The sequence below is a fragment of the Xiphophorus maculatus genome, chromosome 14 (genome assembly GCF_002775205.1).
Source record: "Xiphophorus maculatus strain JP 163 A chromosome 14, X_maculatus-5.0-male, whole genome shotgun sequence".
Taxonomy (NCBI): Eukaryota; Metazoa; Chordata; class Actinopteri; order Cyprinodontiformes; family Poeciliidae; genus Xiphophorus; species Xiphophorus maculatus.
The window spans coordinates 16,616,818-16,634,038 of NC_036456.1; the positions used below are offsets into that span (position 1 = coordinate 16,616,818).

The following is a 17,221-nucleotide window of genomic DNA, read 5'->3' on the forward strand; positions in this document are numbered from 1 at the left end:
CATAGTAAATGAGCCACCACTAGTGCTACCAGCCTCATCCATTCTGAACCAGTGCCTCCAAATGGACCAGTTGTCTGCATGATCGAAACAGCTGGGAAAGACTTATAAGCAAACAAGTTGTGTTCTTAGTGCAAGTTGTGTTCTTCAAACAGTTTATTGGAAGTAATTTCAAGAGCAAAGGTCAAGATTGATGACACATGCCAGGCTCCCTCAGTCTGACCATACAGATTCATATTACGTCTGTTCCTCACAGTTAGAATTTTTTGCTTCTGTTGCACAAGTTACCTTACCTTCACTTAAAGGGTCCAGTGTGTGAATCATCAGTTGGAAAATGCTGTTTCTCATCAAACTGTTGTGCAGAGAAGCAGAGCTGCCTCCCCTTTGCAGGCGAGGCCTGGCCTACGAGAGAAGAGACGCATCGTCAGTCATATACGCTGCTCCCAGTAATGAGCTCTTTCACTTTGAACTTTCATCTCAAAGTGAAAATCCCATCTGCTACATTGTATGATTTTTTAAAAAACCTGAATTGCAACGCTTACGTTCCGCATTATTAACTCTCGAACTGAATCATGTTCCATGTAACAAACAAAAATCTTTTTGGCATTTTGCTGGGATTTTGTTTGAAAGACCAACACAAAGTATTGAATAATTGTGAAGTGGACAGAAAAGGATGCATATCTTGAATCTATGTCAAAAAAACTTGTTGCTGCAATCACAGCTGCAGATATTAGGGCTGTGCTTGTATAAACTTTGTACATTTAAATACTGCCCATGGTTCTTTGTAAAATAGCTCAAGATGGCTTGTCTTCGAGTTGGTTGAAGACAATCTTTCAATGGACCACTTTAACACATGAATATGATTTGATTTAAGCTAAAATCCTTATTCATTGCAGCTCTATTGCCATGTTGCAGAATGTTTTCCAGCTGAAAGTTCTGTCTTGGTCCTTATCTTATGCCTTTCTCTAATTTTTCTTCCAGAATTTATCTGTATTTAGCATTCCCAAAGGTTGATGCTGCCCCCTTTTTTTGAATGCAGGCACAACTTTGGTCTCATCTGATCAGAGAACCTGCTTCCACGTTTCTTACGTAACTGTGACTAACTGCAAGAACACCTTACATTTGAAAATTTACCAATCTTGCAGTTTTCCATGGTTCTGGGAGATATTCAGAGCTTTATATATTTATTTTTAATCTAACTTTACACCTCTCCACAACTTTATCCCTGACCTGTCTGATGAGGTCCTTTTTGTTTATGTGAGGGCGTGGACTTTTGTGTGTGTTTTCGCTGTTAGTTTTGTCCCTGTGTTTTGAATCCTCCCCCTGATTGATCCCAGCTGTTTTTCATTCCCCTGATTATGTATTTAACCTCACCTCTGACCCCTGCTCCCCACTGGATCCTTGTCATGGTTTGTCCTCCCTGCCATTATCCAATCTGTGTTGTGTTACCTGTGCTTCCTGGTTTTTGTGGACTTCTGGACATCACTAAACTCATCCTCACCACCAAACCTCCAAATCATGATAGTTTATGATGCTGTTTGCTTGCCAGTGTCATCTAACATACCTCTGAGATCTTCACATAACTGCTGGATTTGGAAAATCATGCATCATTTTCCCTCAACTTCACAATTAGATGCTACTACTCTATTTTGTGCTGGTTTATTACAAAAGCATCAAATAAAATACACTGAAGTTTATGGTTGCGACAGCCAAAAATATGAGAAGGCTCGATGTCTATAAATGCTTTTGCTAGGACCTTTAAGCATTTGTTTGAAACCTTATTTATTTTAACTTAATAGCAAAGGATAATTGAAGAAATGTATTCTTTTGAAGTGCTGTGCAGTTCTAGTTACAAAATGGATTCAAGCCGCTGCATCATTTACTCATGAGTGTGCTTTGACCTTGGAAAAATGACTCCCTATAATCCTCTTTTCCATAAAACCCCCGTGTGCAACCTGAAACTAAGTAAAAAAAAAAAAAAACATTAAAAATCATGAAGCACTACAGCTTCTTATAAACATAAGCCCCTGCTAGTTGAGACAGGCTTGCTGAGTTGGAGTGACAGTTCAGTTTCTTCCTCTGAATGAATCCTCGCCAAGGTCACCTCCAGCAGCTGAAGCTGAGCTAGGGAAGAAGGAAACAAATCAGGCTCCATCACAGGTGACAGCTGTTGGGAATGTGTCTGCCTTTGGGTGATCGCAGGTGACGCGTAGGCACCGGAGGTGTGAGGTGTTAATTCACAAGTCTGTATGGGTGTGAGCGGGAGGCGAGGGAGACAATGCGCGATTGCTAGGGCTTGCCGGATGTGTGTCTTCTCTGCCGCTTGGTTTTATTTTCCTCCTCCTGCTCTCTGGATGGAAGCTCTTACACAAGCATTAAAACAGTCTGCAGACTGTGAGACACATGCTCCCTGTTTAATTGCCTTTTGCATGCCGCGTGCAAAGGCAAATGGAGGGAAAAAGCAAAGGGCTTCGGAAAACAGACGGCACTACTCTCCGCACACAGGGGGGCTGAGGCTTGGAAGTAGCAGTGTGCCATGTTTCGTTGACAGTGTGGTGGGAGAAGGAGTTACACAAAATTTACATTATAGACATCAACACAGAGAACGGGGACAAAGACGGAAGCGAGAAGGCAAAAAGCGTCCGTCAGACGAGACCTACCGACAACTTGCCATCGTCGTCTGGCGCCCCGGGGCTCAACTTCTCATCCAACACAAAGAGAAGAGGAAGTAAAAGAGGGGGGGAAAGGAGAGAAAGAGAAAAGAGGACAAACATGTGAAGCATGCCACACACATAACCACACGGACCAGATGAAAAGACAGCAAAAGAGATAGACAATACTGCACTGCAACAGTGAAGACTGACTGTGATGTTAGTGGACCAGACTTTGAGGGACAGATTCCTCTCCTGCCGCTGTGGCTGCCTGTTGTGTTTGTCACAGGCTGGGCAGGACCGGACTGCATCTGCTTGAATTTCCTTGAAATTCCTTCAGAAATGTCACTTTAGGTATTCATTCATGGACGTCAGCTGTATTTCAGTCATATATTAGTCTAGATCCTGAAACTTATTTATTCATATTTTCTTCTAGTGAGAGAGTTTCTTGTAATCCTTTCTGAACTTCTTTCACTTGTTTGGACTTTTTCCTAATTCTTCTGGTCATTTTCAGGGAAACATTTTATTCAGTTTACTCTAATCCAGGGGTCTCAAACTCCAGTCCTCGAGGGCCTCTGTCCTACAGTTTTTAGATGTGCCACAGGTACAAAACGCCGGAATGAAATGGCTTAATTACCTCCTCCTTGTGTAGATCAGTTCTCCAGAGCCTTACTAATGACCTAATTATTCTATTCAGGTGTGGTGTAGCAGAGGCACATCTAAAAGTTGCAGGACAGCGGCCCTTGAGGACTGGAGTTTGAGACCCCTGCTCTAATCCATAACAAATTACTAAAAATGCTTCCACTTAGTTTTACAGCTTTGTAGGGGTGGGGGCATGAGACGTAATCACGGTGGTTCTTTTACTCACAGCTGTCAATTATGCCTTTGATATATTCAAAGGGAACAGGATCCATGACACACAAACTGGGTGAAAACTTGTCATGCAGTGGTGACTGGACTTTTGCTGCTTGGTGAAGGCCATGCAGTGCCAAAGAAATCGTTTCCATTTATTTAGTCAAATGAATGAATTTCTTTTAAAGATAACACAGTTTATCATCAGACAAAGTAAAAACCAACAAGATGATCCCCAAATAACTTGAACCTGAAAACTTTACGTTTGCTCTTCTGCTTGTGTACACAGTTAGGACTCAAAATTTCTTCTTGCTTCTCAATTACAAGATGAAAGTGTAAGGTATAAACATCAGATTGAAAACTAGCAAAAGAGAAACTAAAAATATCTATAAAAAAACTCTTAAATCTATTGATCATCCAAGCTTCTTGGATGATAAGTAAAGAAAAGGTTTACAATCTTTGCTTGGTAACAGAGCACACAAGTGGACTAAAAAGAATATTATTTGTGTACTAGCAAGGTAAGATTTTATCATCATTGGAAGTGCCCCAAATCACTGTAGCCTCCATGATTTTCCACAAGCAGACTTGTAAGTTTGCCCCGACGAACTGAGTAATCAGACAATAAAAGGCCCTGGTCAGGAGATGCATCTGAAATGCCAGTGGATACCTTAAAAAAACTCAGTTACTTTTCAGAGAAAACATCATGGAAAGACCATTCTTGGTACAAGCACTCCACCAATTGTACTATTAAAGCACAGAGGTCAAAAAGAAACTATTTGTCTCTAATAGGCAACAAAGAGCCTTGGAGGAAATTGTCCTCAAGAACTTGAGTGTCTGAAAGGCAACAAAAAGCTAAATCTAACCAGGTAATTCGATGAAAGGACATATTTGTTGGAGAATCCAGGATTTCAGCTTTCACTGGTCTTAGTTAAACTTTGCTTCCATGTGGCTAAAGATAATATACATATCTACTGCTGTATGTTTACAAAAGATCATTGACATTAAAAATACAGCTTTGTGATTTCCAAACTTTTTAGAACGTGCGCTGAAAATAATTTAGCCGACTCTGCTTTGTGTGTATTTGGGCTGATGACATCACAAAAGGCACAGCAATCAGTATTTTAGAAATATTATATCACAGAAATTTTTGACATATTTCAAAGCTTTTTAGTTGCATGAGCCTCAATTTGACTCTGATTAAGAATTTACGAATGCTGCAAAGAATTTGCAGTGGCCTGGGATTTTTTTTATCTTGCTACTTTCCTCAAAAATGATGACAACGGTATAAGATGTATTGTAGGGCTACTTTTGTAAGGCACTTTAATGTGAGGCCAATCATCTTCCATGTGTGTTGGTTAGAACCTAAAAGCAAACAGTTTTCTGTTCCTGTCAAGACACAAAAAGCACCCATTCTGCTCGACTTCCTCTCAAGTTGTGTTAAATCAACATGCTGTACTTTCTTTGCTCACTTAGTTTGGCAACCGAAGCAACAACTTGACAAGTTGCGCTTTCATCTTTTTGCAAGAAAGCGAGATTAGAGCATGATGCCAGCTTTTAATGTGACAACTTTGTCACAGAGAATGTGCCACAACATGCCAAAGAGACTCTTGTCTTTTAACAATCCCTCCATTTTTTCACCGCCGTCATTCTCAGCACGGCTCCATTTTTTTTTTTTTTGGCACGTTCGAATGCTGCAACAGTTTTATTTTTGAAACAAAAGACGTTCCTAACTGACTGACTGACTGAAGTGCGTTCGCTTCGTCTCCAGAAAACCCGGGTGGGAAACAACAGTTGCCCTCCAACTCTAAACGCGAGGGGAGAGCAACGCATAAAAAGGCTTTTGTTTGGATCCTGGAAAATCAAGGCATTGTTTTCCTGCCTACGTGGTTTCAAAGAGGAACTTGCAGACTGTGGAGGAGCTGGTGTTCACTGATAAGCCTCCTCGATGTCCAATGAAATTCAGAAACTAATCCAGTTTGATCGCAGTGTTTGAAAACGTGCAAATTCCAAAACAGGGCCTTATTGCTTGTTAACTCCGTGATTCATTTGCATGCTAAATGACACAGCTTTGCACTGAATACCAAATCCGCTGACGGCTGCAGAGGGCTTCAGTTCATGAGGTGAAAACATCGGGGCGTGTTGGTGCTACTCCCCACAGATTACTGGGTTAAAGAGAGCAACTTAAATTGTTTGTGGCCGCTTTAGTGGATTATCTCGCATTTACAAAGTTTAAAATTAAATTCGCTCAAACTTTTCCTTGTTACGTGGATTTTGTGAAAAATCACTGACAGTGGCAGCTCCCACTGCATTATCAGTGTTTCTGTTTAGCAACTCATAATTTACCATGTATCAGCTTTGCCTCTGTGGGTTAATTGCAGAAGAGAGAAGGATGCAAAAAAAAATCAAAATTCTTTTAAACATTCAGCAGAAGTTGAGCTAATGCTGAGATTTTCCACGGAGTTATTATAACCCCCTCTCCCTATTCCCGTTTCACATTTCCGGGTTAATTCCCTGCACACTGCAACATAATTATCTTATTTCACTCCACAGCATCCAGCTCCAAAGCTAGTCAGGAGATTTAGGGTGAAAGCAGGTGAATATGCCGGATGGAAATTATGCCATGAGCTCCCCCCATTAAGCCGGCGTTAAATAGTATGACTAATAATCGCGCAGGAAGATTAGCATGTTCTCTGGAGTTTTTCTGTTCCCTAATACCAGCAGCAGCGTAGCCGAGCTCTTACGTAATGTCACGTCAGGATCTTTCTTGGAAGCGGATCAGCTAGGGGGGTGATAAATGTCCCTCCGGCACCGTGTGAGTCTTAACACAGTGTTATGGAGATTTATTGATTAACAGCTTGACTGGATGTAAAAAAATAAATAAAAATCTACAAATAAAACAGTTCATTTTTCAGCACTCAGCCACAGCTTAACGTCAGGAAGTTTTAGAGGGATGTGTGATGAAAAGCTGAAAGCCGAGCCGGAAGTCCTGAATTTTGAATATCAATGGTGGATTATAGGTCTTTACATATGAAATCTGGGAGCATAAAAATATTTCTATTTATGGAGGGATCTCATTTGCATTTTCTTCATGCTAAATCTTTGAGGCAAAATTACACAGAATTACAGTTTTTAAATGTTTTATGCCTTGTTAATGACTGACTTTATTTAAATCCATGACACAGTCGGTATTTATTCTTTGAACAAAATAATTCACGTCATTCTGTTTTTGACAGTGATGTGAACATATTTCAGTGGGATGAAAGATTAATCTAGACTGACAGGTGAAGCCGGTACCATGTTGTTCCAATGAAAAGATATATCATGAAAAATACTTCTAAAACCTGTAGTTCTCCAAATAAATTGAGCTCTCGAGAAAAATTGCATAGCTTTTGGTCCAGGCATGACAAAAGCAGTTTTTGTGGGATTTTTGGCAGCTATCTGTTTGAGTCAAGCTCAGAAAACCTGATCAGTTGTGCGATTCTATGGTTCTTGGTTAGTTGACTTTGTCTTTTAGATCTGATCATTTCTCTGAAACAAGACTTAAAAATGTTGGTTTCAGTTTAGCCATTGCCGAGAAATTTGAGTTTCCCAGCAAACTCTAAAGCAAGCGTTTTCATGTTACTCCAAACAAAACGCTCAGTCACAGCTCAGTCCCCAAATGATCTGAAATTTAACAGTACCCCAGCTAAAAAACCTAAAACTATAAAACCCCAACTCTGTGTAGCTCTAGGCATTTCCTGCACCTGCTTACAACAGTCACCCTGTCCATCAGAGCGAGACAGAACCTCCTTTGAGATTTCTCCACCTAGATTCGTTGCATTAGAGCTAAACTGTCGAGTGGCAGGACAGAGAAGCACCGCCCTCCCCCGTTTTGCCTGAGAGACGATAATGATGATCTTTTAAGGAAAGAAGTGAAAAGATGCACAACAAGTCAAGAAGCCATCCACTTGCTAATTAGTAACCCCTTCATTTTTCCTAACAAGCAGAACTAATTACAGGAGCTGCCATCAGGCTGATTTCCCACAAGGCGATCCTTTCCAGGACACATGCTTCCCTGTACTCAGCCAATCAGCCTCACAATTTGAAGGAATTAAGACTGTAAAAAAAAAAAACAAAAAAAAAAAAAAAAACTGCTGTGTCACTTTTGCAGGTAAATGAAGTCATGCAGTATTGGTTTTATCAGAAAACTGACTGTTTTGTGCAGGAATCAAATGCACCTTTTAGTACAAGAATAACTGTATGTTTTAAGATTAGAGTTACAAACTTCCAGGATTTAGTGGATACTGAAAATCACGGAAATATCTGACACAGTTACATTTACTCTTCACACATTAACTAAGGAAAACTTCAGTAATTTTCATCCTGATACATTTATACCAAAGTGTGTAAAAATCAGATTTCTTTATTAATGCATTAAATTACCTTGGGAATGCATTGGTAACCATGCTGAATGGGGTGGCATCCTTATTTTAATACTGTGCCTCATAAAAATTATAGCAGGTATATTATTACAACTCAGTCATTTAAAAAATGGTAAATACAGAACAAAAAGACAAGCTTTGTCTTAGTTAAAACTACAGATCTTTTCCTAACCTGATAAATCTTTTCATAAACTTTTTTTAAACGTTTTATAATTCCTGATTTCATCAACAACTGATCCATTTAGTCTGCTATAGCCATGTGTATGCTCTTTAACCTCCTGCTGTGAAACAGCTGGGCAGCGTTGTTTTTAGTAAATGTTATTCAAACAGCAATAAATAGGGGATTTGTCAAGGCTATTTTTAACTGGGGATTACTGCACTTTTGCTGCTGTGGTAAAAAAAAAAAAAAATTATCAAAGGGACAATGTACTCCGGGAGACATTAAAATAAAGGTAAGCATAAGAAGTTGATTGTCTACCTGGACTATTTGATATTTTGCGATATTTAAATCAATCCCACACATCAGGGGCATAAGGAATTTATTTAGGTTGTACCCTTTGCATTATTCAAAACTAAGAGTCTTGAAAGATGCAAAGCGCCACACGCCTCAACTACTCCCGTCACCACAGCTGACCCTGATTCGATTCCCACCTCCAACTCATGTACTGCATGCCTTCCTCTTCTCTCTATGCCTTTCTTTCAATCTTGCTACTAGTGAACAAAAGCTTTTATTCATAAAATCTTAAGGAAAGCTTTAGCTTTGGATTTCTCGAATCAGAGTCCGCAACAATGTTGACCACCGGATTCCATTGAACTCATCTCTAATCTGGGGACTTCTGGGCAACAAGAAGAAGTACATAGAGGACCTGGAGCTGCAAGTATGCAGAGGAAGCTCACTGCCTGCATTTCAGTTTGCCTGTGGTCATTTAATACAGACAATAATAGGCTGATAGAGCCCTTCCCAGGTCACCTTGGTGAGCTTGGGAGGAGAAGGGTTTGAGCTGATAGAAGACTCCTGCAACTGCGATCGACATAACGAGTGAACTATCCATGTAAAACATTAAAGAGAGGCCGACTGACAGAGGCCTCACTGGAGACTTAATTGCACTCACTTTGATTTTAAGAGCTGATGTCTCTTGGAGTTGATTTAACATTCCTATCAATGGTTTGCCTGGTGTCAGGTCTGTCTGCGTCGGGGAGATCTGCGCGCGCCAGCACTTTGACTGCCGCAGACATCATTACCCTGAATTTCGCAAATTACGGGTATTACGTGGAGCGCAACTCTGGCGGCTGATGTAACGTTCAGCTGCTGCAGATTAGAGAGGACGATGAGGGTCAAAAATCCCCCCTCCTCAGAGGAAGCGGTTTAAGCCTGTCAGGCCCACCAGTCGTCGGCCAAGTCTGGCCATATGCACATTTTCCGTCATGCCATGCCTGGGCGTGTTGCTCTGGGAGACAGGGATCTCGCCGTCCTTCACGTGATGTTTTTACAGTGCCGTTACATTATCCTAATTCAACTCCACTTTCCAAAATAGCCTCTGATCAATGAGGCTTTCAGTTTCCTGCAAGCATCGACATTTCACCTTCAGACTCTAATTTCACATAAGCACAACTTATCTGCTTAGGCCTGCGTTACTAAAGCTGAGAACTTACATACCTTTCACCTTTGTGAAAGGTATGTAACCTTTCACAGACATACCTTTGTGAAAGGTATGTTACCCCAAAAACCCCGAAAAAGCTAACAAATGAAACCAGTTCTCCCATTTTTTACTAAAAATAGCTTATTTACAGGTTTAACCGTGTAGAAATGAATGTTCAATAAAAATTGCCTTAAAAGCCCGAGCTGCTGGGATCCCAGAATAAATAGAAGAATAAATATTTCTTCATACTTTAAATTTATCTACATTCTATGAAGTTAACAGATTTATTTCACAACAGACTGAAGGATAATCTTTACTTAGTACCCAATAAGGTCAAGGCAAAAAATTATTTTCAGAAAAATCTTCATTGTTAATTGCTTACAGCTTGTTAATTAAGTAATCACACCCATGGCCTAATCATTTGTGAAATCACACTGGGCAGGATTTGACCTCAGATCTTCTTGGGTATCTCCGTTCAACAAGCCTGACCCAACAAGGTTTGCTGCCTCCTTTCCCCCCCCCAAAAGATTCAGCGAACAGTCAAATCCAAAAACCACTAAACTGCAAATATGTGGGGGTTTAGTGAACTCAGCCCACACTTTCTAGGCCGGGTCTCAACCTCTCCTGGTGTTTTCAAGCTCTGTTCCCTTATTATATTTCCAGAATGTTCAATGCTGCAGATTTTTTTGGTCTTGTTTTTGCCACAATACAGTCTCATAGGTCTGCAAACAGTTCAATTCACTTCATTTCTTGACTTCCATTCTAATATGCACTGTGAACTGTATTCCATTACAATCCATTAAATTTACCGCAGGTCAGCTCCAGCAAAGCTGGAGGAGGCTCTTCAGAATGATCAGTGAAGACAGTACACACTCAATTTTGAGAATAATGGCAAATGGTCTCAATATTGATGCACTTATTTTTGTTAAAATGCTTACATTTACTTTCTGAAAACAGACTTTCACTCTATTAACTATTTGTGTAGACCTTTCTAATTTCTTTGTAAGTCAGAACAATAGGAACTGAAAGAAAAATATAACTCATCATTGATTTTGGAAACTCCTGAACAAAGAATAAACATGGTCCACAGTTAAACTGTATACAGAGAAACATGTCTTGTGATAATGGAAACAAGTTAGTTTGTTTTAAAAGGTTAAGGACTGACTGAACATAAAAGAGCTGTAAGAATGGCATGACTCATGTTTAAAGCAAGCAAAAGACCAGAAAGGTGCTGTCCATGGTGCTGCAAAAATACTTGCACAATTAATTTAAAAAACTAAGAACTGTAGCAGCTGGAAACCTTTCCCTAAGTCTGTTTTTTTGTTCCAAATGTGTTGCTTATGATTACCTATATGAAAAAATACACTCATAAGTATAGAAAAAGGTGGTTCCCGGCATTGGATTTACTTCAGTAGACCCCCTCCATCCTCTGTGTCCTCCAAATGGCCAAAGAGGTGTTTTCAAACTGTCACTGCAAGTGGGGAAATTGACCAGAAAGGAAAGGGAGGGAGAATAGTGGGAGTTACGGGAAGACCGCTTGGGCCTAAGATGCTTTGATCGATCCAGTTTACTTTTGGGAGATGTTCAGTCTAAGGGAGACTGGAGAGCAATGAGCAACAGAAAAGTCAAAACTGTTGTGCTCACATCTATGCAGAGACCTTCCTTTATCAAATAAAATAAGCGGACCATGTCCTATGCTGACAGGGTGAGACTCAGATATAATGAAGGGTTTTGTTGGTGTGGCTTAGAGATTAAAAACATTCAGGATGCGTAGTTTGGTCCAGATGCTTTGGGACTTTAAATAAATATTGCAAATCCTGACTATCTTGATGCAAAGATTCAGTATTTATTTTTTTTAAAAACTGTTAATGGAAAAAAAAAATTCAGTTATATTTCATTAGTATTGTGTTACCCAGTTAAAGGTGTTCGTTTAGACTCCTGCCAAATATGAACATCAAAGTCATCCCTCTGTTTTCATAATTAAATGCTTTGAGAAACTAATCTGGGGACACGTTAAAGCCAATTCTTGTGCTTCCACTGAACACACTTCAGTGTATATGTTTTGTCTACTGGTCCACTGACGACATTATCAAACACACTCTACCCAGTCTCATCCTACTTGGGGAAAAGTGCAGCTATCCCAGGATTGTCTTCATAGACTTCTCATCAGACCTTAATACAATAATCCCGCAGCAGTTTACAGGGAAGCTTTCACTGTGTTTGATCGTGAGAAAGAGAGTCTACTTTCAAGACCAGGTTCGGCTATAAAGCTGTTATCCTTAGCTGTCCCTGTTGTTATGCTACTTTGGGCTTAGTCTGCCAGAGGACGTTCTGACTGACTTACCGAGTATCGCTCACTCTGCTATTTTCTCTTGTTATGATCTACTTATGCATATTTTTCCACTGAAAGTAAATATGGCCAAGTGTCTCTATATTAATTGGCGTCTACGTCCCAGAAAGAGTCATTGCTGCCATAGGTCAATATTTACAGCAGCATATGCGTACTCTGTGTCGCGCAGTGAACTGCTCAGCGGGAAACGGTACCGAAACAGTGTTTTGTGTGCAGCACCGTGCTGACACCTGTCTATGCGTCACAGAGAGTGGCAGTCATGCTGCAAGTCCTGGCGACTGGTCGCTCAGAGCACATCAGTTGTGTCGCAAATCATGTTGGAGAGTCTTGGGATAAATTCATTCATATTTTTGGTCTAATTTGTCTTGATGTCAACTGCAGGAATGGCAGATGTAGGGGAAGTTCTTCATCCCTGATCTGGTTTAATGGTTTTGTCTTTTCTTTTGATTTTTCAAAGCTAGGAGGCAAATGATCTCTTCCTCCTCAATTGCTGATGCATTGGCTGAAATTGTGGGAAATGGAGAAATTTGTCCAGAGAAATGTAGGAAATCAGTACTATGAAACTATGAAATCTCAGTTCACAGAATACGTGTATGCCTGAGTATGTGAGGGTCTTCTCTGTGAATTGGGGCGGAGGCGTCCAAGGCTTTACTCCATCGTTTGCAATATTAACTGTCCAACAACATAGCAAAAAAAAAAAACACTGGAAAAATTAATTCTCTTGACTGTTGCGTTTACATGAGGAGCCACAGCTGGAGCGGATGATTAAACTTGTACTACTGGTTTCCATGGTGAGATAACAGCCACAAAGTCGATTTTTTTTTTTTTTTAATGAACTGCACGAATCTGGTTCTGTTGAGTGTAATACAATAAAACAGTTTTTGGGACCTGTGAAATTCTTCACATTGTTCAGATTCCTTTTGGCATCCACTCTCCTACTAAAACAATCACCTTGGGATTAAAATAAAAACTAAAATATCTCATTAGCACATGCATTCAGATCCTTCAGCCTATAAATATTTATAGAACTTATGAAAGCTCCCTGTCTCACAGACTTCAGTAGCTTGACATGTTCCTTTTTCCAGAAACATAACATTTCAACCAGGTAGGAAAGAAGCTGTCTGCCAAGATCTATTTTAATTTCTCTACATAGAGTTCAATTTTAGACAGTGTCGATTTGTTCAGGAGTTTCCTAGCTATCCTCAAGCCTCAGTTGGCCTTTTGTCCTTGCTTTATGCCGTTAATAGCATTTTTTCATACATTCTTTTAACTGGAAATCTGGTAACACTTGATCCAGTAGTTTTGTTCATGTAGCTAATCATAAAATGTTCCAACACAGAAACGGTGAACTTTGGTTTTGCAGTGAAATCCATAATATAAATGTCAACAGATGCCCTTCAAAATCCAGCCAGGCAGCAATTAAACAGTAAGGGCTTTGTAATAAACAGCTGGCGCTGCGGTAATGACCTGTGTTAATGCAGAGGTGGTTGTTTGCCATATCTGGTTTAATGTGGATTCTTGCAGCTGTTTTCCCTCCACGGAGACAGGATCTGAGATGGAGCTTCATAATGTTTGTTTTAGTGTCTGTTCACAAGATTACACAATTACTGATACAAAAATTACAAATGTAAATTCTGAGTTAATGGTGTAGAGACAGAAAGAATGATGGCTTGTCGGTCAGATCACGGCATTAAGAGGTATTCTTGTGGTCCTAGTTCTGTCTTTTGGGTTTAAGTTTTTCTGTTCTTACAATTTTTATAGTTATGATCTCTTGGTTTACAGTGTGTACCCCAGAAGTTTTAAAGGAAGTATGTACAAATTAAATAAAATTAGATGTAGAAAAATCTTATTCTCTGACTTTTTACACGACATGGAAGTGGGAATCCACAAAATGAATGCATGAGCATGAAATAAATCCCTGCTTATTTCGTTTCTCTGCACTTTCCAAACTTTGGTGTATGTAAGAAGAACAAATCTTCAACCTGTAGCGCTAATCAAAATGTTTCTGGAGACAAATTAAATCTGAACATAATGACAAATGGCGCCTAAGCCTTTTCAGATTGGATGCTTCTCAACAAATAAAAACATTCAATTCATAGTAAGCCATTCAATATGTCAAACTACCCTTCTGTGCTCACAGTAGAGCGCTTTATGTTGCTGCCTTGGCATTTTGAGAAGAGGACAAAAATGTTGCCGACACATTTTTAGCCTTTAATTTAGACCAAGGTCATGTCTACAACTTTCTTTTCTAAGGAATGAAACCTTATGTGAAAATCCATTCAGTCCACTGAAGGACAACTGCATGTACTACAAAAAAACACTAAAATAGTACTTTTAATAGTTTAATAATAACTATTGCATACTTGTAAAAGAAATGTAGGTGGAAAAATTCAGTTTATTTTTTTATGTTTACAAAAATCCCTCTTTATTTAATTAAATTTGAGTATTTCAGCAGTTTAGAGGAAATTAGCTTGACAAGTGCTTTTATCATCCAATCAATTCAATCTCCCCAAAAGACCATAAAAACAGATGTAGCTTGTGTTTTCCATGAAGCTAGCAGAGCCCATCTGGACTTTATTGAAAATTAGCCAGTCATCCACCATAATGGACAATAATCCCCTGAACATGACTCACACGACCACGATAAAGAGCTAAAAATGGAGCTCATGCAGCGCGCTGTTATAGTGCCGTTACTTAATTTCTTACGATGGACAAAAAGGAAGAACGATGCAAACAGAAGCGTGAACGTCTGATTTTAGATGGTGAATGTGAAGCATCATCGATATGCCCAACACCAGCTCCCAACTGGACAAATCCTCAGGGGAGGAAACATAAACAGTCTCCCTCCTGTCTGCACGCAGGACCTGCTTTGTAACCAATCTTTAAAGCACATCCTGATGGAAGATCTTGCCTCTGTAATGCTATTTATAGCTTGGTAATGCATCAGAGGTTGCACCTTCCATCTCAGTAGAACCAACATCTGCCTCTGTGTACGCCGGCTTATCTATCCAACACTGACAGCAGCAGGCTTCGCTTTCTTCCCCAGACTTCAGCATCCAGAAACTATTAATTTTCACCAGGCATCTTTTTATAGCGCCTAAAATGTTAATGTGGTGCCGTGAAGAATTATTCATCCCCCTTGAACTTCAAAATTTATCACGTTGCTGCCACACTCAAGCTTTGAAACACTGGATGGAGAGCATCTGTAAAAAACAAATTTCAAGTCTTGCCACGGGTTCTCAAATAAATTTGGGTCTGGACTTTGACTGGGCCACCCCAACACATTCACTTTTTTGATTATACTACTTCATTGTGGTTGTGGAACTACTGTAAGATTAATCTCTGCTTTGTTCTGAGGTTTGCTTCCAAGATTTTCCTGTATTACCCTTCATCCATATTCCCATTAACTCTTAAGCACTTCGTCATCCCTACGGAAGTACAGCATCCCCACAGCGAGATGCTGTCACAACTATGTTTCACAGTGAGCATGTTGCTCCTGAACACAGCCTTTTGTGTGGGCCCTTTCCTTTATTAGCTTTATAACAAACAAGACATCTTGTATCTTTGTTTCAGCGGTTTATTTTTTATTTTTGGCATTTTTGTCAAGGTCAGACCAGTCTGCAGTGTTGGTCTTCATGATGCTGTTTGTTCACTAATATTCTCTAACAAATCTCTGAAGCCTTAACTAAAACTTATACACAAATGATCAGAGTAAACAGGGCTGAATGAATATGCTTGTATGCCATTTTAAAAAATGTGTTTAATTTTCCTTCCACCTCACATTTGTGCACTATTCTGCATTGATCTTTTTCATAAAATCCCAGTAAAGTATACTGAAGTTTGTGGTTATGACATGAGAAAATGTGAACATTTTCCATTAGATTTAAGCAGCTAGTTTTTGTTTGGAGGTTTATTAGGTTATCACCAGAGTTGTTAGGACTTATGGAGTACAAATATAATCATAACGTTTAGTTGTTGCTCCATTGTCCTTCATAAAACCATTGTACGCAAAGTGCCGGCTAATCTGATCTGTCTGAACGAGCAATTTCAAAAGCAGGCGAACGATCCATCAGCCGAACAATGAGAGAGGCCACAAAATAACAAGATAAGCCTGGGATAGCCATAGAGAGGGTGGGGGAGATGAGGTCCTAGAGGTGCAGATAGGGAGGTAGAGCATACACAAACTACAAAGGAATGAAGCCTCAACGAAGCTTCAGAAAAATACCTATTTACATAGGCAACAGTAGATTTTAAAAGCATAAATTGGTCCTGATGTAAATGGTGGAAAATGGAAACCTTTAACTGGCCACACATCTTCTTGGCTCAGGCTGTGATCTTCAGTGTTCAAGGTCCCACATCGAGTCTGTATTTCTGCTGTGACCTTGAGAGGTCTATGCATTGAGAATTTTTAGGAATGACTGACTGAGACATGTATTTATGCAATAGCTGGCCTCCTTTTACACTCTAGTACAGAAATGATAGACTAAGCCCTTTGAGTTCAGAGACGATGCGGAAACGATTGGATTCTGTCCGGTTACATCACGGACCACCCGAGCAATGTAAGGAGCTTAACTGTGACAGAACGTGCAACAATTAAGAAGCAGGAGACAGTACACTGAAACCCTCCCTGACCTATAACCATCTGCAGATGGGACAAAAAGGATGTGTGCGGTTTGGCTGACTTGTGGCTATGACATTGGCATAGAATGCAGAGCATGAACAAGACTATCCAAGCAAACAAATTATAGTCTCAATGAAGTCTTGATCTATTTCCAGGTTTACAAAATCCATAACTGTTGCAGTTATAGCTTATCAGCTGCACTGCAACATTTCAAGACACAGTTTATTTTTCCAACTCAGCTATCAGTTATCTTTATCTGGCTTCCAAGTTAATTTAAAGCATTCATAATAGAAAGCTGATGACATCAAAAGGAAATAAACTTAGTGGTACAGAGATGACAGCATAGGATCTGTGCAGTTGTGTAGCTCAACAGGTTGAGACAGTATACAGTGGACTGGGTTATGGACCACAATTGCCCGCAAATACCGGAAATCTGTTAATATGGGGAAAAACCCATCTAAAAGTACTTAGAAGTGTCTGTTTTATTAGTTCAATTCTCAAATACACCCTAGTATGAATTAATATGCACAGTGAAAACTGTCTTGGCACTATAGCACAAGCTAACATCTGCAGTCTTCCTTATCTTTATTCTTGGGGATACAGCCAATCAGCAGCAAGAAAAACAAATGGCAATCCTGGATTGTCTCCTTTCTAAATGCTAGCTAATAACATGTGAAATAGCTTTGCAC

General features: G+C 39.8%; 1 protein-coding gene across 6 annotated transcripts in view; it reads right to left on the bottom strand.

The window, feature by feature from the left end:
* The window catches only part of LOC102216912 (sodium/potassium/calcium exchanger 2-like), a 60,022-nt gene that overhangs the window by 34,906 nt on the left and 7,895 nt on the right, over nucleotides 1–17,221 (bottom strand). For 4 of the 6 annotated variants that reach the window (XM_023346352.1, XM_023346351.1, XM_023346357.1 and 1 more), the window contains 2 exons: nucleotides 2,658–2,705; nucleotides 291–399 (listed from right to left, as the gene is read on the bottom strand). In XM_023346352.1, the coding sequence (XP_023202120.1) occupies nucleotides 291–399; nucleotides 2,658–2,705 (157 nt within the window). The remainder of the gene's footprint in view (nucleotides 1–290; nucleotides 400–2,657; nucleotides 2,706–17,221) is intronic. The other 2 variants (XM_023346353.1, XM_023346355.1) reach the window with 2 other exon arrangements.